General features: G+C 37.0%; 1 protein-coding gene across 8 annotated transcripts in view; it reads right to left on the bottom strand.

Moving 5' to 3' along the window:
* The window catches only part of Dlg2 (discs large MAGUK scaffold protein 2), a 2,085,086-nt gene that overhangs the window by 813,489 nt on the left and 1,250,449 nt on the right, over window positions 1–21,148 (bottom strand). For 5 of the 8 annotated variants that reach the window (XM_042686464.1, XM_042686472.1, XM_042686480.1 and 2 more), the window contains exon 1: window positions 11,692–12,160. The exons of the other annotated variants lie outside the window; for them this stretch is intronic. In XM_042686464.1, the coding sequence (XP_042542398.1) occupies window positions 11,692–12,000 (309 nt within the window). In that variant the 5' untranslated portion in view covers window positions 12,001–12,160. Of the gene's footprint in view, window positions 1–11,691; window positions 12,161–21,148 lie in introns of those variants that run through there. 8 annotated transcript variants of the gene reach the window in all.

Here is a 21,148-nt window from a genome sequence, read left to right as displayed (position 1 = left end):
GTGAACTATCCATGGAATTACAAGTGAGTTTTAGCTTTGAAACTATATCTTTAGTGTATAGTATCTTTACTTGATGCTTGAGTTATTTCTCCATCGAAAACTGAATAAGAAAATTTTTTTAATAGCAAAATGCTTGCTTTAACTAAATGGATTGTTTTTCTTTTTATCTTAAAAAATAGAACAAATTAGACAAGAATTTTAAACAATTGTAACTACGCACAATAAAAATAAAAGTGAATAAAATAAGCAAATAAAATGTATAAGTGAATAATATAGATTCAACAAGTGGAAGGTCAGTATGTAAACACAGCCAGGTCCTAGAGTTAGTATATAAAATGAGCTTTGGAGGATAATAAGTTGTGGTAAAATAACTATAACAAAATGTAATCATCTATGCAAACTAGTAGCTATTGCATATGAGTAAAATACAAATATTTTCAGTCATGAATCTTCAATGCAGTGGTGGTAAATACTATACTTTGAGTATTACCCCTAACTATGAAATTGATGGAGAAAAACAGGTAGTCTAGAATTAATTTTAGAAATTAATTCGAAAATATTTCTTGATATTCTTTCCATTTTCCTAAGAATGAATATCTCCTAAATTAGAGAATAAAGCAGTGTAAGAGGAGACATTTGTTATTATTCTCTCAAAATATAGCATTCATCCTTGAAACAGCATGGCCCACTTGAGTGTGAAACCTAATTTCTGAGTAGGGATTCTAAATATTTTATGAGCACCACAGTAGAGAATAAGAATCTGAGTCAAGCTGAAAACAAAACAAATAGAAGGAAAATAATAAATCTCTTAGGACAAAGGGCGAACCAATGCAACAGCGATACTCACAAGACAATATGTTGGAAATGAACTTTACAATTTGTGGTGTGTGTGGGGGGAGGGATTGGAGGGAAGGAAAAGTGGGAGAAAAATGAGGGAGGGGGTAACAATGTCCGACAAGAAATGTACTCACTACCTTACATATGTAACTTTAACACTCTGTAAATCACCTTGACAATAAATTTTTTTAAAAAAACACAACTTTTTTAAGACAATATGCTTGTTATTAAATAGGGCTACTATGGGATTAGAAGGTGTCATTCTAGATCCTAATACATAATTAGTAATAATAACAAAGAAGGTCAAAGCTCATTAAATGCCATATATATAAAGCCCTATGCTGGTAGTCAACTAGAAATAAAAACAAATTTATTGACCCACTTTTAGGCAGAGTACCAAGAAAACAAGGATAAACTAACACAGATAGATTGGGCTTAGATAAACCTGAAGATTTATCTATAACTGACAGCTGATAATTAAATTGCACAGGTTACTCATAAAGGCACATGAGGTACAATATACCTCCAGAGTTAAGACTGTAGCTGAGAAATCTGGGCCCGTGTCCACAGTGACACTATAAGACACAGCAATACTATAAGACTTGTCACCAAGAGTAGTCAGACAGCTAGACAGTTAAGCTCTCTGCTAGGGATATGAAGAATGTCACATTCTCTAACATCGCGTAACAAATAACCACAATGCAGTAAGGCAATTCCCTAATTGTGCAGGATGCCGTGGTGCCAGGAAAAGGAGAGCTTTTGAGAGCTAAAAGGATGAAAGTGAACGATGTGCTTAGACCAAGACTTACAATGTAGGACAGGTTTCATTGGATGAAAAGAAGCAGAGGCAGTTCTTCATTAGAAAATGAAATTCTGATGGTCCAGGTGCAGAAGTCAACCCACTCTTCTATAAAGGGTGGGACAATAAATACCTCAGGTCTTCTGAGCCTTACAAGCTCTCTTGTGACTACTCAACTCTGCCAGTGTGGAATCTAAACAGCTACAGACAATGTGTAAAGAATGGAGTGGGGCCAGGCAACAGTGGCTCACGCCTGTAATCCTAGGTACTAAGGAGGCTGAGAGCTGAGGATTGTGGTTCAAAACCAGTCTGGGCAGGAAAGAGTATGAGACTCTTATCTCCAATTAGTCACCAGAAAGCAGGAAATGGGGCTGTGGCTCAAGTAGTAGCATGCTTGTCTGGAGCTGAATTGCTCAGAGACAGCACCCAGGCCTGGAGTTCAAGCCCCATGACCAACAACAACAACAAAATAAATGGAGTGGGCTCAGCTCAGTAAATTTGTTATGTTTGTATCTGTTGCCTATGAGTAATATATATTATGTATAATATTATTTATAAATTTCCCATAATTTTCACATGTTTGATCTATTATTATTCTCTTGACTCTTCAATTAAAAAATAAAACAAATCATTACAATTCACCAAAATAGAGAACAGTCAAACTGAATTTAGTCTTCAAGCAATAATTTGGGGACTCCTCAGCTATTTGAAAGTCAAACCACACACACACACACACACACACACACACACACACACACACACACACATCCTAACAACAACAATGTCAAATAACCAAATCATTCATTCAACTCTATCAGAAAAATAATCTTTCCATTCTGTCATGAATATTTAATAACACCTTGCTTTTCCATTTTAAATGACATTCACAGATAATATAAATATGTATATTTAATTTATTTTATAGCATCTTAACAGAAGTTAAAAGGAGAAAACAGAACCTATACTAGATTCAATCATGCATCTTCAGCGTAACAATTTAAGCTTAAATATATTAACTGGTATAACAAAATAACTAAGTGCTTATGTGTTCTCATAATGAAAAACTGTTGGATTTAAGTCAAATAAAGAAACCCAATATCGTTTATTATAAGAAGCACAGGAAAATGAAAAAGCAGATATACTTGGAATCCTGGACTAGAACAAGTAGTCACACACAAATTGTGTATGATAAGAGATTATGAAGAAGAGTGTGGTACTTATGCAAATAAACTAAGCTTTATTTTCTAGTTTAGTGTCAAATAATCCCTGTTTTATATGAGGCATATATTTGAGGAGTTCACACTGACTTAAGAACCATACAATATAGACATGTATTGAAACAGATGTTTACATGTAAACAGGAACAACTTTTATGTTTCTGTGTATCAGTGGAATAAAAATAAACAAGCTGGGACATCAGTGGCTCACGTCTATAAACCTTGCTACTCAGAGGTTAAAAATGGGAGGATCATGGTGAAAAGCCAACTAGGGCATAAAAGTTCAGAAGACAACTTCTCAGACCCTAGCTGGGTATGGTTGAACGTCAGTCTTCTTGAGAGCTGAGATTGGGAGTTTCACAATTCCAGGTCAGCCATGACAGAAAAGTCTACAAGACTCCACCGCAACAAAGGGAAACTTGATGCAGTAACAAAGGCCTCTTACCTTGGTAATGACAGAAAGCCTAAAATAGGTGGGTCACATTCCAGGCATGCACCTGGGTAAAAAGTAAAACCTTGTATCAAAAACAAACAATGAAAGCAGTGGAAGCTGAGCACCAGAGGCTCATACCTATAATCCTGGCAAGTCAAGTGTCAGATCCGATGGTCCTGGTTTGAAGCCAACCTGGGCAGGAAAGCCTATGAGACTCCTATATCTCTGTTTGGAATTATCTCTCACATAAAAGTCTTGCTTTTATTTCTAGTACTTCAAAAATCAAAATAAAGATAGAAAATGAACAAAAATAGAAAGGTAGGCATGAATTAAACCAAGCAACCTCAGCATTTATAGCAAAGGTTCATTTACATATCTCTGGGACTATATCAGAATATTGAAAACATCAACTATAAAGTACACAGTATTAAGTAATTTTCACAAAATAAGCACATATTTTGCTTTAAGAAGCTTTAAGAGTTAATATCTAGTATGAGAATCAAATGAATCACTTCATTTTGTGAGATCCTAGAATATTATGTTCCCATTTAAAATACTTGGTTTTAGATCCTTTGACTCTCTCATTAGAGCTAATGACAATGCATTCTGTATTTCAAAATGAAAAAAGTGGATTATAAATGTTCTCACCAGAAAAGTGATCAATGTTTGAGATGATTAATTAGCCTTTGCTTGTCAGTCCATATATATGTGTGTGTGTGTTGGAATATCACAAGTATATATAATTACTACTTGTAAGTTAAAACAAAATTCAAAATAAAATTTAAAAGGCAATACAAACAAAACCTCAAATTCATTCAATTCCACATTCGCAGATGAAATCTTCATGTATAGACCCATACAGCAAAGAGTTATCAAGGGCCCAAGGATGAAGAGTATTGATATAAGGATCAGAGTAACAATAAACTGAGTAGCAAGTATTGCTAACAGTATAAAGTAAAATTGTCAAACAGTTTACACAAGAATTGTGTTCCTGGGGCTGGGAAGGTGGCTCAGTGGTAGAGTACTTGCCTTGCATGCATGAGGCCCTGAGTTCGATTCCTCAGCACAACATAAGCAAAAAGAAAAAAGCCGGAAGTGGTGCTGTGGCTCAAGTGGTAGAGCACTAGCCTTGAGCTGAAGAGCTGAGGGACAGTGCCCAGGCCAAGAGTTCAGACCCCACGACCAGACACAAAACAACAACAAACAAACAAACAAAAAAGAATTGCGTTCCTATACAATTGAATGATTAATAAATCCTTGGAAAAAATACTTTGCATTTGTTTGTAAAACTGAGTTGATATCATGCTTGGCTAATCATTTTTTGTTTTGGGTTACTCTTCACAAATATGGTGTGTGGTGTATGATGCGATCAGTTATACTATGCTGATAGAGCAATACTTTGTAGTTCAGAACAGCTCTGCCTATCATAGTGCATATGGCAACCCTGGTCCCTGCTCATAATCATTCTCAATACGGAAAGCTACAATGTCTTCTGGTTGCTTTCTTCTCTCCACTGTCCTTGAGGATCACCGGTCTCTTGATTCTTTATGAAACAGGCTAGAATGTGTTTGTTTGCTTGTTTGTTTGTTTTGGCATGGAACTAAACAATTTACATTGCTTGATAATTTTCTGGCAGTTATCATTTTTCATGGAGATGAGTACATAGGGTTTGGGGGGAAGATTAACAAAAGGTCTGAGTCTACAGACATGCCCCAATTCTTGCCACTGCACAAGTCAGTGATATTTCCTAGACCAGTTTTTCCTTTTGAAAACCCACTTCTGACATAATTATAAGACATTTAGATATCTTCAAGGATTAAACGAATGAGACAAGATAGAAAATAGAGAATAAAAATGGATTTCTAACTAATGAAATGATATTAGTAATGAGAAGAGAGTGGATGACGGAGATAGTGGTAGCCAAGAGAGCTATTTGATTCTTAATGGTATTTGATTCTACCTACCTGAGAGATTCCCAAATAAGGAGCAAAGTGAGCTGATGCTCTTGAATGAAAGACAGTAACTCTATATGTTTCTATTTATTTTGTGTATAAATGTATGTATATATATACATATATAATTTATAATATATAGTTCTCAATTCCTTACCATATGCATTGCGTATGGATGAATGCAACCTGGAAATATTACAGATAATGGGTTCTTTCTATGTGTATCTTATTGTGGTAACACTGTAGGAATAAACTTCAACCATTGATCAAATCAGCATAGCTTTTAACCTTGAGAAAGAGAAGGGATCCTCTGAAGTTCTGGTACTTAGTATTACTGAAACCAAAGTATCATCCAAAATTATGGAAAATTGAACATACTACTGTGAGGTGCCATTTGAAATGAGTATTTCATGTGAAATATTCTAGTCCCTTAAGGAAGTCCCAGTTAGATGATAAAATCATGGTGGTCTCTGGTGTGAGAGGTGGTAGGGTGGCATTCTACCTCCTAGGTTACTTCAAAACAGCCCTTTAATTAGACACAGTGGGAAGAACATGGAGTCCTATGAGATTACATTTAGTAATTCTGTCTTTTTCAGTAATGTGACTGCAGACAAGTATCTGCTGGCCTCAGGTTAAACATCTGCAATGTGGGAATTCTAACAGGCTTTTGTGAGTGTTATTGGGAGAACTTAAGGAAGAGGAACCATAAATGCACTAACATAGTGCCCCCACACATTGTAGACTTTTTCTTTTTCTTTATCTTGGTCATACCGCTTGAACTCTGGGCTGGGCACTGTGCCTCACCTCTTCAGTTCAAGGCTAGCACTCTACCACTTGAGCCACAGCACCACTTCTGGTTTTCCAGTGGGTTATTGGAGATAATGTCTCATGGACTTTGCTGCCTGGGTTGGCTTTGAACCATGATCCTCAGTTCTCAGCCTCCTGCATAGCTAGGATTATAGGCCTAAGCCACCGGTGCCTGACCGTTGTAGACATTTTGAGTTCACTTTTGCTTTTTCCTTTTTCTTTCTGCCCTCTGTTTTGTGTATCCTTTCTCAGTTCTAGTGAGAATGCTCTTCTGATGGCAGCATCTAGTACTATGGTGCCAAGATCCCAACTACATGGCTTCAGGTCTGCCACAGAAATGCTTAGAACTTTAATTTTTCTGTAACTTCAGTTTTCCTTACCCCTGGCATCACTGGTGTTTCCCAGAAACTGTAAAAGTCTTACTCCTGCTTGGTAACAATAGGGTTGTCTTTTTGTTGTTGTTGTTGTTTGTGGGTTTTTTTTTTAAGGTATCCGTCAAAGAAGGCAGAATGTTTTTGTTTTTGTTGTTGTTTTTTGTTAGTTGTGGGGCTTGAACTCTGGGCTTGGGTGCTGTCCCTCAGCTCTTCAGCTCAAGGCGGGCGCACTCTACTGCTTGAGCCACAGAGCCACTTCCGGTTTTCTAGTGATTTATTGGAGATAAGAGTTTCATGGACTTTCCTGCCCTGGCTGGCTTTGAACCGTGATCCTCAGATCTCAGCCTTGTAAGTAGCTAGGATTACAGGTGTGAGCCATCGGCGCCTGGCAGCAGGCAGAATGTTTAAAGAAATGTCACATCTTTCTTGCTGTGCATAAATGGAGCTTGGGATTTCAATCTAGATCTGAAACCTACTTAGACTAAAATCTTTTGCCTTCCAGTTGCTATAAATTGCCTTTCTGGATTGATGTGTTCACTGAACTGAGCTAAAAACTTAAAATGCAATTTTTTCCCTTGGAATCTTACTGAAAAATCTAATAGCCCCTTATTAGTTAATATAAACTAAGAAGATACTACTTCATTAAGGCAATTCTATCTTACTTTGGTGTGTGTGTGTGTGTGTGTGTGTGTACTCAGGCAGTTGTAAATCTCTGAAAACTCTGAAGGACAAAAGGTCATCTCAGCATCAGCATCGTGGTATTATGCCAAAAGTTTCTGGACAGTTGCCTAGCTTAACCTTTATCATTATAATGAAGCTATAAAAGAATCCCATGAACAAACCAGAAATGCCTATGGAAGCGCACAATGCAGGTGACTAATTTGCTGGATCATATGTCCTTCCAGTTAAAAAATAAAATTGGATTATTACTGGTAATAACAAATATAATTTGCTTCTGTACACAATTGTGTTCTGTGTGCCATGGTATAATGTTTATATGACTGTTTCCAATTCTTATCAAATTTTCCTGCTACACAAATTTCTTATCCCAAGTGTTAACAGAAGGGAAAAGTAAACTGAAGAGAAGTTAAGTGAATGAGGTCACCCAGAGATATGAAGTTCAAATTTAAGATTGTGTGGCATAAATCCTCTCCAGCTTGAAAAACAAATTAATTAATGTGTATCTGTCTACAGACTCACAGAATATTAGTATTGCAAGAGGTTTGTGATTTTATTTGAGAAACTCAGTAATCTTAGAGAAACTGAAGCTGAGAAGGGCTCACTGAAGAAGAATCATAGCACATAGAGAGTGTCAAAGCAGGTGCTAAAATGTCCCATCCAGGCCCAGCTGGTAACCATCAGGCTGTCAGTCCATCCACCCTCCAGACTCCTGTCATTATCAACCTTCCCTGCAGGGTCCACTGTCCCATACAGTTCCACTCCAAGATGTTGCATTCTCATTTCTTTTTATCCAATTAGTAAAGACATCGTAACTTTTTCGATCCAATTTAGTTAAAAAAAATATCACCTCTATGCAGCCCTTGGATTCATTACCGTTCTCTTCCCAGCTAGTCAAGAATAACGAGTAAAGGAATAGATGAAGAATTGCCAGCTTTTACTGTGGGTTTATTCTCATCCATTCATTCATTTATTCATTCCACAAACATTTTTGAAGCCCTACTACAGGAAAATCATTTTGTAAATTCTGTACATGCATTATGATAAATCATTCTTCATTTAACCCTTTGAGGTAAGTACAATATTTAACAATATTTTACAAACCAGAAAATATACACCTAAAGAGATGCACTCCTTTTCCTCTCTTTAATTGTTAGTGAATATTAGTTGTATAAATGGCTTCATTTTGATATGTCCATCCATGTGTATAATATACTTTGATCCAGGTCATCCGCCATTCCCTATCTAAAAATTGTTTGCAATCTGATCTTTGTGGTTCATCTGGACTCAAAGTATGTAAATTACTAAAGTGTCCACAGCATCTTCTGGAACTTCACTTCACTTCTACGCTGTGATGTATAATTCTGTGTATATCTCAAAACATGTGTTAAAAAGCGCTAGGCCATTGTAGACTGGAAGATCAAACTTTGTTGAGCTGCACTTTGTTTCCACAAAACGTGGTATAGATTACACACTCCTATATGATAGCTGAGGAATGAGTGAAGAAAAAGTTCCATATACCTCTGATCTCCTCCCTCCTCACTGTTCTATGCTTCCTCCCCAGGATCACATGGGAAGGAATGTCACACAGGCAAAGATGGGCATGTTCTTTCCCATGGGCAATCTAAAATGTTATCCTACATATGTGTCACAGGATTCACTTCTGCACACTACGATTTTCCATTTTTCTGATCTATGTTCATGGTTCTATTAATTCTGCAGATCGAAATGGATTGTATACTTATTTGAGATGAGACAGAAACTGCTTTTTACAGATCAACTAAAGAACAACATAATGATAGCGTCCTGTTTAGTGCGCAGCACCCCAAATAACAGGAGCTTGGCAAAGAGCCTTGGGAGGAAGTCAAATCATTACCATGGGCTTCTATTATAGCAACCGGAAACCACATTGCTTGTTTCCATGTAATACAGCAAGTATTACAGCAAGCGGGAAAGAGCCCACTCCCAGACACTTGCCACCCCTAAAGCACATTCTGTACTACATGTGGACTTTTGGCTATTCTAACAATGACTTTCTCAGGGACTCTAATATAGACATTAGCACTCATCTTTGATTTTGTAACATTTTACAGAATATAATGTAGACTAAGAGTAGAAAAATGTCAAAGCAGGTTTAGTTCTAACAGACACATGCATGCATACACAAACTTTTCATTTGTGACATGCTTACATATGCTTACATATATCTGAAAAGTTACATTATTTAATGTATGTCACAGACACATCATGGATAAAGATACAGAAATGCATCTATATTGGTATTTTTGAGCACCCACTGGAAGTTATGGAAATTTGCTATTTATGGAGAAATAATTTATATGAAGTGAATAAAACAGCCTTTGAAAAAATTAGCTAATATTTTCCCCAGTGAAGAATTAAGAGTAATTCAGAATTTTAATTTTTATATCTGGATGAATTTATGACTGTATCCATGTACATATACTTAAAATACAAATGAAGGGTGTTACCATAGTAATTAGGTATCAAAATGCATGCACATCTTTGTATAAACATACTGAAATTATTCAATGTGATGTATTTTGATCGAGCAGCCTGGGGAAGAGACAGGTTAATCTATCTAGCATGGTACTTGTACGGATTTGGGCTGAGAAAGAGTGGAGGAAATGTTTAGGTGTGGAAAGAATGTCTCATTAAAAACTTTAAAATTCTTGGATGTTTGAAGGTATAAAGTATATGTGAATGAGAGAAATATATACATATATATGTGTGTATATACATATATAAACACCCACATATATCTGTGTCTATAGATATATCTTTTTATATACATACCTATATATATATATATATATATATATATATCGCTAGATAGATAGATATAGATTATATATGTAAGGGGATATTGGGCTGCCTCTATTTATTGCCTGTTCATATGTAATTAGATCTCTGTCAGTGCTACAGTGATCCTTTAAATATTAAATGGCTATAAATTTGAAGCAAGTAGGGGGCTGATTTAGTTAACAATGGGGGAAGAAAAAAGTTTCCTTCCATTAAAAGATCTATCAAGATTCTTTTCATAATATTATTACAATTATTAGAGATTTGGGGTTGAGAAGTTATTATTTATAAAAGGAAAATACATTACATCTTACGTAAGAAGAATGATACACAGCAAGTTTGTTTTCTCTGCGCAAAAATAAATAAATCTCCACATATGCTAGATGTTAGTAAGTCTGTCTTCCTAGACTATGTGAATTCTGAACAGTTAGTGTAATCAACATAACAATATGGGTTAAGGAAATTAAACTCAAACTACTGTATTTGTTTAAAAGTATATAGAATCTTCATAATTTTAAGGATTATTTTTTAGTTTGAAATCTGTTAACTTTAAGGAAAAATTTCATTTCTCAATGCAGAGCTCCATTTCAAGGTAAGCTAGCTTATAGATCAACATAGTGAGATGCTCTATTTCTCTAAGCAAAGCTTATAATTTCATTTTCATGAATAAAAGCCATACACACATGACCATATCTATGTAACTGTATTAAGAGATAAAGATATATGACATCATTGGAAGTACTTTCTAAAAACTATTACTAAAATTAAAATGTCCTCTACACCTCTCAGAGTTAATCAGATTTTATTCATGATCAATACTCACTTCTCAATTATGCAGAAAACAGCAAAAATGGGACTATTTCTACAAGCCCAGCACTTTTCTTTCAAATGCATGGTTAAGGACAGTCATTGCTCTGTATTTATGGCAAAAACTACAGGTGCATTTGATGTATATTTGTAGCACTTGCAGGAAGTTGTTTGCTCTCCTTTGAATGGAACTAAGAAAAAAAATCTTGCAATTTTATTTCTGGTAAAATGCTAGTAGTTATAGAAGAAGAACAGTTTAGAAATAAAATTGAATAAATGTGTATATATGCCTTAGAAATGGACTATTAGAGAGTTTTCACATAATCTCATTGCTTCTCCACAACTAAACAGAATGCTTCATTATTTTATCAAATGTAATCGCCCTGTACCTTGCTCTCAATTATTCCTTTAATCTTCAAAAATATTTACTATATTTTGCTGTTCAATATAATTATTTAATATACTATTTTCTCTTTCAGAGCTGAAACTATCTACCTATTTTAAAAGGTACTCGAAGAGTATTTGTTATGATTCATTCTGTTCTATCATCCATATTTAAAGAAATAACATATATTTGATTAACCATCATTTTCTTTCTACAGCTCAAAATAATACTAATTTTAATAGAACTGTTAGTCATGATTGTAAGGAAAAGTCCTACTAAAAGATTACGATGCAAGAAGGAAACAAAAATCAAGTCATCTGAGGATGAGAGAGAAGTTTAACTTTGGGAAAAGTCACCGAAAGATACTGCGTTCAGCATCCTTACCCCACCCCAGGCCACCTGGAAGTGAAAAGCCACACACACGTGTGAACAATGCAGATTTTCAGTTTCTGTCCTCCCATTTTCCAAACAGGCAAATCCAGTCAGGAGGAGGCAAAAGGACTCAGTCAAGTTTCCACACCATCCTAACCTTACACAACTTTCTTAGGTTACTCAGGGGAAAGTTAGAAAGGAAAAGCTCACCTGTGCAGGGCTGAACCAACCCTGTGGGCAGGTACAGTGGTCCCCACAAGTCCCCTTGCCCTTGACGCTTGTCTTGTGGGGGCTTTTCCGCACACTGTCCCACAAGGTGACCAGCTTGGTCCTGTTGGAAGCTGGGCCCCCAGATCCCGAGGAAGGCATGGTTTGAGAACTGTACCCGAGTCCCTGAGGGGTCCTCTGCGAGCCACAGGCGCAGGGGCCATCCCTGAGCAGGGTGGGCGCGCTCCTGCCGGCATCCATCCCTTCAGACCCCCGGCCGCAGCTGTGTTGCTTGGTGAGGTATGCATTCATGCTGCTCTGATCCCTACTCTTCCCTTTGGTCAGCTCTTTCTACACACAAAAATGTCTCGTGCCTCACACCCCTTTCTTCCAGGCAGTTGTAAAAAGTCTCTTTTCCCCGTGGATCCCTCAGTCTTTTTGACAGCTGCTATAAGCAGCACATCGTGGGAGCAGCAGGAGCAGCGCGAGCAGCTCCGCACAGCATTATCTGCGGGCTGGTAGCTCTTTGTCAATAGATGACTCAACTCACAGAGCAACTTGACAGTATCCCTGCTCTAGGCAGAAGCAATCAATGCTCCACACAGCTGGGCTACAAGACTGTACACAGTGTTACAAGCCCTTTTTGGAAGGAGCCCCACAGTAACGAATGCTCATCACAATTTGGCAGGCCCACTTTTTCCTTCTCCTCCCTGACCTACCACACAAAATACAAACCTCAGGAAAGAGAACTGCTTATCAGACTAAGCAGGGCCCTGCTTTCCAGTAATGATGCATATATGCTGAAACACTATAGCTGAAGCAATTGGAAAGGATGGGGAAATTAACCTGTAAAGGGCAGTGTCACCATCTACAGAAATAGAACTTGAGAGATATTTGCCCGGATGCTGACCAAATTGGGAGTGTAACTAAATGAGAGGCTCCAAATTAACTCTAATACACATTGATTTGTTTTGGGAAACGGTTACGGTCAGAGATTGGTGTTCAATCCTTCTTAAAATGTAAAAAAAAAAAAAAATTAAAGAATTATCTTTGAGAAAGTAAACATATATTCTTATGAAAAATTATTAATCTCTCCTCATTCAAAATAAGGCAAATTCTAAGGTCCAAAATGAATGGGTTGGCATATTTTAAAACAGTCTTTATCCTTCCCCCAAATTATTGTGAGGATTTCCATTCAAATACTTTATCACAACAAATACATTAACCACAAAGAAAGTCTGCATTTTAAAGCAAAAGATGTAGCCAATTCTGCCATGTAGTCTTTCGGTTTCCAAAGACAGAATTTTCAAAATCTTGCCCTGAGAAAATGAGTGAAATCTATCCAACTGAAAGCAACTGCCTTCCAAAGAGGAAAGGACTGTTTTGATTTTTTGGCATGCCTGCTGAATCTACCCAGAGTATTGTCAGCAAAGAGATAGGCCCAGTACCAACACACTTAGAATTTTTGTTCTGTTTGACAATTATTATTTAATGTCTCTCCTTATCACACATGCCCAAGAAATAAGCTTCATTTGATTGAAAAATAAGTTGACTTCTGTGCAGGCACAGAGATGATGTTATCCCATAGTATAATTATTTTAGCTGTAAGCAGTCCAATATCATCAAATCTGCCTTTTCAGTGGACTGAGCAGAGGCTGGGAGAGAACACACCTCACTTCTGCCTCAGTTTAACAAGTTGCTTCTTGAATGGTTAAAGGTCAGTATCATATTCTATGTTTCAATGACAGGGTAATCCTTATGAATCCCTGTTAGGTTTTAAAAATCCTGAAAGAAAGCTGGGCACCGGTGGCTCATGCCTGTAATCCTAGCTACTCAGGAGGCTGAAATCTGAGGATCACAGTTCAAAGCCAACCCAGGCAGAAAAGTCCTTTTCTTATCTCCAATAAACCACTAGAAAACCATAAGTGGCACTGTGGCTCAAGTGGTAGAGTGCTAGCTTTGAGCTGAAGAGCTGAGGGACAGTGCCCAAGCCCAGAGTTCAAGCCCCATGACTGAAAAAGAAATCCTGCAAGAATAAGAAGAAATTTCTCTTTCCACATGTCTTCTCATAATGATCCATTTCCAGATACTTTACAAGGAGCATTAAGAGAAGACATTAAGAATACTTTGTTGAAGAATGATAGCTAATATACATAAATATAAAGGGCAAATTTTAAATTTATCTAGGTTGCTTACCCTTTTCCCCCAAACACCTAAAATAATGACCTACACATCTTAGGAAAATATTTTTTTTGGGGGGGGGGACATAAATGTATGCTTAATAGGTGGTAGAAAAGAACATAGGGAATGAAGGAGGTAAATGATTTTTTTATTATAATATTTAATTCAGCATTTCTCTCCAAACACAAACTATTCATTTCTGATTCACTTCAGTGCTGGTTTTAAGATGGTGTTCTTGTTTTGTTTTTTTTTTAAGTGGTCAAAATAATGCAGTCTTGAAATACTGGGCAGAAAAAATGACATTAATGGTTTTTATTTCTTTCTCTTGAGAGAGAGCCAAGGAGTCAAGATCAATACTTAAAGAGAGTTGCATAGAGGTAAATAGATCACCACAGAGGACTCCACTGGAAGAAGACAGAAAAATCTTCCTTCTTCCCTCCCTGTTTCTTCCCTGATTGCTTTTTTCTGGTTCAAGAGATAATTCTAGAAAGAACTTTGGGGTTAGACGATGCCCCAGAAAACTTCACACTTGTCTTGTGTCACCACGATGCATAGCTATACACTAGGACTTGGCATGACATGGAAATGCCATCCTTCCTAAAAGAGAATGTCAGGAACTGATAAGTTTCATGCTCCTTAATCTTCTCTAAACATCGATGCTTCTCTGGCTTCTTGGGCAGATATTGCTCAAAGGCTCATTGGCATATTGAGGGAGCACATGCCTTTTCTCATCCATTCACCTCTCAAGTATAAGAATCAATTTGCATACAAGTGAGTCAGTGGGCATCGATCACAACTTTATAACGATATGTGCAGCAGGCTGCAAGACAGAAAGTGCCCTGTCTGGGCACTCTTCAAGCTATTACACATCTTCACAGGACCTTGAATCAGTTATGAATGGGTTCCTTGAAATGAGCTATTTCTTCCCATCACACAAGCCCTAGAATTTCTCTTTCCATAACCACAGCACGTCATTTATTTCTAAGTGTCTTCTGCTGCATAACCAATGTGACTTTCTTCCAGAGATATGTAAGATTGGAATCAATGCTCAGTGAGTTTACTAAAAGATGATATAGAAATAATCACTTCAATTAGTACATTTAAACCTTCTATCTTCACCTTCTCTCCAAGATTTTTCTATACAAACAGAACGTTTGCCTTTCTCAGCATGAAGACAGAGCACTGAAACAGATGAATGCATCCAACCAGCCCTCTGCATGAAGAGACAGACCCACTAACCATAATCCAATTTAATCAACTCTAATTGGACAATTATAATAACCATGAGATGACATGAAATTCTAGTGAAACAGAAATTAGTGGTGCTCCATACACATTCTACTCATCATTGTGATTTAACATGGGCAGATGGTACTCAGGGCAGTGCCCAGATACAATACATCTTCTTGAACTCTCTCTGACCTGGCAGTTACTCCACAGAGCAACTACTAGTTTTCAGAGGAGACTGCAAAGCTAATATTCTGGCTTGACTTGTTTAATAAAAATAAATAGCCAAGGTAAGTCACTAGATTGTACTTCCCTAAACACTACGCATAATTATTTTCCAGACAAAATTTCCTTAAAGTCTTTTATACATACAGACAGTAACAAGTGCTAATTGCAAAGATGAGTGAGGTAATATTAAAGAATAGCGACAAACCAGAAGCTTTTTAATAGCCACAACTGTGGTTAACTGGCAAATAATCAGAGAATGCTATTATACATTAGATACAATTTTTCTTAATTTGAAACAATTAAAATTAGAGCTTTTATAAATTCTAACACATTGCCAGTCTGTTACTGGCCTAGAATTTCCAAACGTTTACCTTTCGAAAGGTGAGAGCCAAGAATATTTAAAATACAAATGTTAGAATCTAAAATTATTTGCAAAAAATAAAAAATAAGATTATTTCCAAGGGGCTTAAGCAATTGGCTTAAATAATAAATCTAGGACAAAAATGAGCAGAAATTCGGTGTGAAAAGACAGAGATTTGACACTTTGATAGCTAGTAAAAGAAAAAAATGTTTATATGCTCCAAATTGTCACAAATAACCCTGAATCTACATGGAGGCTGGGGGGGGGGGGGCAGGAGTTAATCTGAGTTATTGAAAAGATTCAATTACAAAATAATTTTCAGGAAATGTAGATTTATTATATTCTAAAGCACTTAGTAACACTATTACAGAAATCAGAACACTAATTATGTGACATTTCTTAGAGATTCTGAAAGGAACCCTAGTTCAAAAACAGGTAATAATCATTTATAATTTGCATATTTTAGCAATTGAATCTAAGTGCTGGATTATATTGCTACAAGAAATTCTTTCTCAACCTTCAAAATTAAACTAAGGTCTCCCTCAGCATATCAGGCCACATGCTACAATATCTGTTTACTTCTTTCTAATATCTTCCTCATTCACTCACTGTGATGACCACCCTAGTTTAAGCTAGCATCATTTCTCTGTGGGTGAGCAAAACATCCTCTTAATGGTTCCTGGCATCTATTTTTGCTCCAGTTCTTGTCACACAGCATCAAGCGCGATTCCTAAAATTCAACTGTGATCACATGCATCCTGACTGATACCTGTCAATCAAATTTCATTTGCTGGGAATAACTGACTCCACAGGACCATTTTTAGGATGGCATGTGTGGTCCTTAATCATGCCTTGTCCATGTGATCTGACATCTGCTACCCTCACCATTCCTATCCACACCTCTTCTCCATGTTGTGTCCTCCATTCACACAGGCATCGAATACCTCCACTCCACTCCTTGTGGCCTCTGGCCACTGAGAATGCTCTTTCTTCACTCCACACTTTCACAGACTTCATTTTTCTTCAGGGTACCTTGGCAACTTCCCAATACCTTATACAATGTAAAAAGTGAAGTGGGCTCATTTTGCAAAACAGGTCTCAAGCCAGTCTCTTTGACTTTGGTCTTAAGAAATTGCCATCTCTAAGACTCTTCTATTCAAGAACCCAGAGTCTATCCCGCCCTCTGGAGCTCAACTCCACATTTCACCTCTGCACGAAAGCATTTCTTACTTGATATTGGCCCCTTTCCATGACATCTCCCCATCCAACACTAACTTAACACCTGTACTTCTATTACAATACTAACATAATTGTATTTAAAATCAGAATTATAGTCTGTTCTGTGCCCTTATACTCCAAAGGGAATGTAAGTAATTACCAGTAGAGCAGGAAAAAGGCTCTCTTGTTTGCACCTGCCTCTTCTGAACTTGAGTAAAGTAACTACTTAATATTCATTAAAATAAATCAAGCAAGAAAGAAGACCAAAGCGTCTTACTGTGAGCATACCAATGCAAGTATTCAAGTCTGTGTTCAGCCTCTCAGGTGAAAATGAGTAAATGAGCATTTTTTAAAAAAACTAACATAATGTGTTTTCATGGCCATGATGGTCATGAGATATTTAGTGTGCCTAAGTGGTAGAACTATACTCCATTTCTGAAGCAATGCATGGGGGGGGGGGGGCTTGTAACACTGAAACAGCTGCTATTTATTGTGGTGAGATATTGATTCATAAAATCTGTACCTCCTGACAGCTGGGTTTTAAGGGTTTTTTTTAAAAGTGTCTTTTCTTTACAGGAAGATAGAGTAAACACAGTGTTTCCTCAAGTAAACAGCCTATCAGTGGTAAAGCAAAAAGAGAATCCCCAACTCCAACTGTCACAACCATATTTTATCACTAAGTGACATTGTCTAGATGACATAGTGATTTCAGGACAGGTTAAAGGTGTAATCCAGGAAACAGAAACATTTGTAGGTATCACCTATACCTCTCTACCAATCAAGCTTCTATGATAAGAAAAAAAAGTATCACCTTCTACAGCAAGTATCTTCTTTGGATTTATAAAATCATAGTTAAAAAGTAAAATACATGAGATCCACTCTCTTAAATTCCTAAGTGTATAGGCAGTATTGTTTCTTTAGGCAAGTTTGCATAACAAATGTCTAGAACTCTTTCACTCTACACAGCTAACATTTATTTTTTAATTTTTAAAAATTTTATTGTCAAGGTGATGTACAGAGGCATTACAGTTACATAAGTAAGGCAGTGATTACAATTCTTGTCTAACTTGTTACCCCTTCCCTCATTTTTCTCCCTCTTTCCCTCCCCCCATTTCCCTACTCCAAAGTTGTACAGATCATTTCCAACATATTATCTTGTGAGTATAAATTCTTCCTCCCCTAAAGCAGTTGGCAACCACCATACTAGTTTGTTTCTGAGTTTAATTACTTTACATGATCCTTATACACAGAATCATGCAGTATGCGTCTTTGTACATTAGGCTTCCTCTACTCTGCACAACTTCCTAAAGACTCGCCTCTTTAATTATATTGCAGCATAAGTTGAATAAAATTCACATGGAGTTGTTTTAAATTTTTATCTAGTTGTACAAAGAGATTACAATTCCATAAATCAGGTTGTTAGTACAATACATCCTGATCAATGTCACCTCTCCCAACATTCTTCCCATCATATATATATATATATATATATATATATATATATATATACATGCATATATATGCACATACATATACATATATATATATATATGCACGTGCATATATATAAACACATACACATATAATACGTATGTATAATTTAGTTATCCATTCACTGATGGACAGTTTATTCCTCTTAGACCTCATAAATAATGCTCAAAGAACATGAGATTGCAAACAAATCTCATTTCAATACTTTTGAATAAATACTTTCAGGTAGGTTGGTTGGATGATATAATTTTTGTGAGGAACTTTTCTATTGTTTTCCATATTGACCAAATAATTTATAATCCTATCAAGAGTGCAAAGAGGTTCAATTTTCTTCCACCTTCTCAAAAACACTTATTTCTTGTTTATATGTTAATGCTATTCTAACAGGTGTGAGGTGATAACTCAACGGAGCTTTAATTTGCATTTTGGGGTGTGAGTGATATTCAGCATAATTTCATTTATCTTCTAAATATTTATATGTAATCTTTATCATAATAGTATGTTTGTAGTGTGTGTGTGTGTGTGTGTGTGTGTGTGTGTGTGTGTGTGTGTGTGTGTGTGTGTTTTCACCAGTCCTGGGGCATGAACTCAATTGAAGTAGTGCCTGAACACTGTCCCTTACCTTTTCTGTTCAAGCCTGGTGATCTTTGACTTGAATCACAGCTGTAAGTTTTGGTTGCTTTTTGGTGGACAATTTGAAATGAGACTCCTATAGCCTTAAGAAATTTGAAAGTTCATTTAAATGTTCAGATGGCATTCAGTGTAGGCTCTTAACATGGGGATGGTGACACTAAAAACAGATTGGTGGCCGGGCGCTGGTGGCTCACCCCTGTAATCCTAGATACTCAGGAGGCTGAGATCTGAGGATCGCGGTTCAAAGCCAGCCCGGGCAGGAGAGACTGTGAGACTCCTATCTCCAATGAACCACCAGAAAACCGGAAGTGGCACTGTAGCTCAAGTGGTAGAGCGCTCGCCTTGAGCTGAAGAGTTGAGGGACAGCGCCCAGGCCCAGAGTTCAAGCCCCACGACCGACCAAAAAAAAAACAAACAAACAAAAAACAGATTGGTGGAAAAATCATCAATAGACTTTTATTTATGTCTTAAGAAACTTGGAAAGTTAATTTAAATATGTAAATTATATTGATCCAATTGGAGGGGGATGATTCTTGACTACATGCTTAGGAGCTGACTATATCTAACATCCTGAGTGTATTATTTCCAAGTGCCTTTCTCCAAATACCCTACTGACACCTTTCTGAGTGGAAGGTACAGAAAAAAATAGTGTGTGCGTCTGTGTGTGTGTGTGTGTGTGTGTGTGTGTGTGTGTCTCTGTGTGTGTATCTTGAGCGGCGGAGGGGGCTGTCAGGGTGCAGGCATGTGGTTTCTCCACTCTAGGTTTCATTAAGAAGAAAAGGCATAAATAATAAGATAGGCACAAATAACGTGGGGCCCTAGAATCATAACTGAATAAAATAGTGAGGAAAAGAAGTAGGAAGGAAGGAAGGAAGGAAAGGAAAGGTGGGAGGGATGGAGGGAGGGAGGGAGGAAAGGAGGGAGGGAGGAAAGGACAGGAAGCAAGAAAAGGAAGGAAGGAAGGAAGGAAGGAAGGAAGGAAGGAAAGGAGGGAGAGAGGTAGGAAGAAATGTGAGAACAGTTGTAAAACAAAGGGGAAAGATCTCTTACAAACAGACAATTTAAACAATCAGCCTGACTGCACAATATCAAAGTAGATTAAATAAAAATGACATTGTTGGGAATGTACAATAGTCTTTTGTCCATCCCACTGAAGCCTCCTTGCAAGTCATTTCCTGGTCATTTAAAGTTGTCATACCCAGAATGGGAGGGACAACCATAAGCTGAAATCAGCTTTTTTCTACATTTCCCAAGCTCTTAGTTTTCTGATGAGTGATTTGTAATGATTTGTAATGGATATTTTCTAAATTTACCAAAAGGTTAAAAATCCTTCCAAGATAAAAATAAACCAGACTGTGACTTGTCAGAGATAATTCATCTATAGATTGCCCTACAGGCAGGGCTATGGATTAATGGAAATGACAAGCCCTCCTCCAGCTATATGCTCTCCTTTCCTCAGAGAGTTGACAATTTAATCAAGTTTTACCTAATTGGCTTTGCTTTGGCCAGTATGTTTCAAATTCACATTTAATTAATCATCTGTTCTGTGGTTCCATATTATTTTGCTTCTGTGTACATTCATTTCATTCAATAAATATTTATGAAAAGACTACTCTATATCGGGTGCTATGTTAGGGATAGCAGAGAAGAAAGTCTGTGAAAACACAAGTATGCTGAGTAATAAAATGGAAATTACAGGGATAACACTTGAGACTTTCCCTACTATGAGGGGAAATGTTAGAACCCCTTCTGCTATTGAACATGTCCTGCTCAGGTGCATTCTGCAATGACATATGGGTACATTTGTCTTTCCTACTTAATGGTAACCTCTTTCAGTGCAAGGGTCCTCCTTTATTTGTAAACTCACCCCCTCCTTCCCACATTTTCATGATAGATTGGCTATTTGTCAGTAAAATTGTTGCAATGAACTTAGAAAATGTGGTACTTGAGTTCAGGAAACATTGTAGTTCTAACACTGCTCATCCCTACAACTGGCTAAATTTTAATTATTCCATTTGTAAAAAACCAAGGGAGTGGACTAAAATGCATTAGGTCACACATGGCGGCTAAAAGCAGGTACAGCTGACAGAATTCTCTGCCAAGATATTTAGGTTTGAATTA

Source organism: Dipodomys spectabilis, unplaced genomic scaffold (assembly GCF_019054845.1).
Source record: "Dipodomys spectabilis isolate Male_0828 unplaced genomic scaffold, ASM1905484v1 ptg000003l, whole genome shotgun sequence".
In the NCBI taxonomy this organism is placed as follows: domain Eukaryota; kingdom Metazoa; phylum Chordata; class Mammalia; order Rodentia; family Heteromyidae; genus Dipodomys; species Dipodomys spectabilis.
Note: the sequence above shows the minus strand (reverse complement) of the source record. Positions and strands in the feature narration are given on the sequence as shown.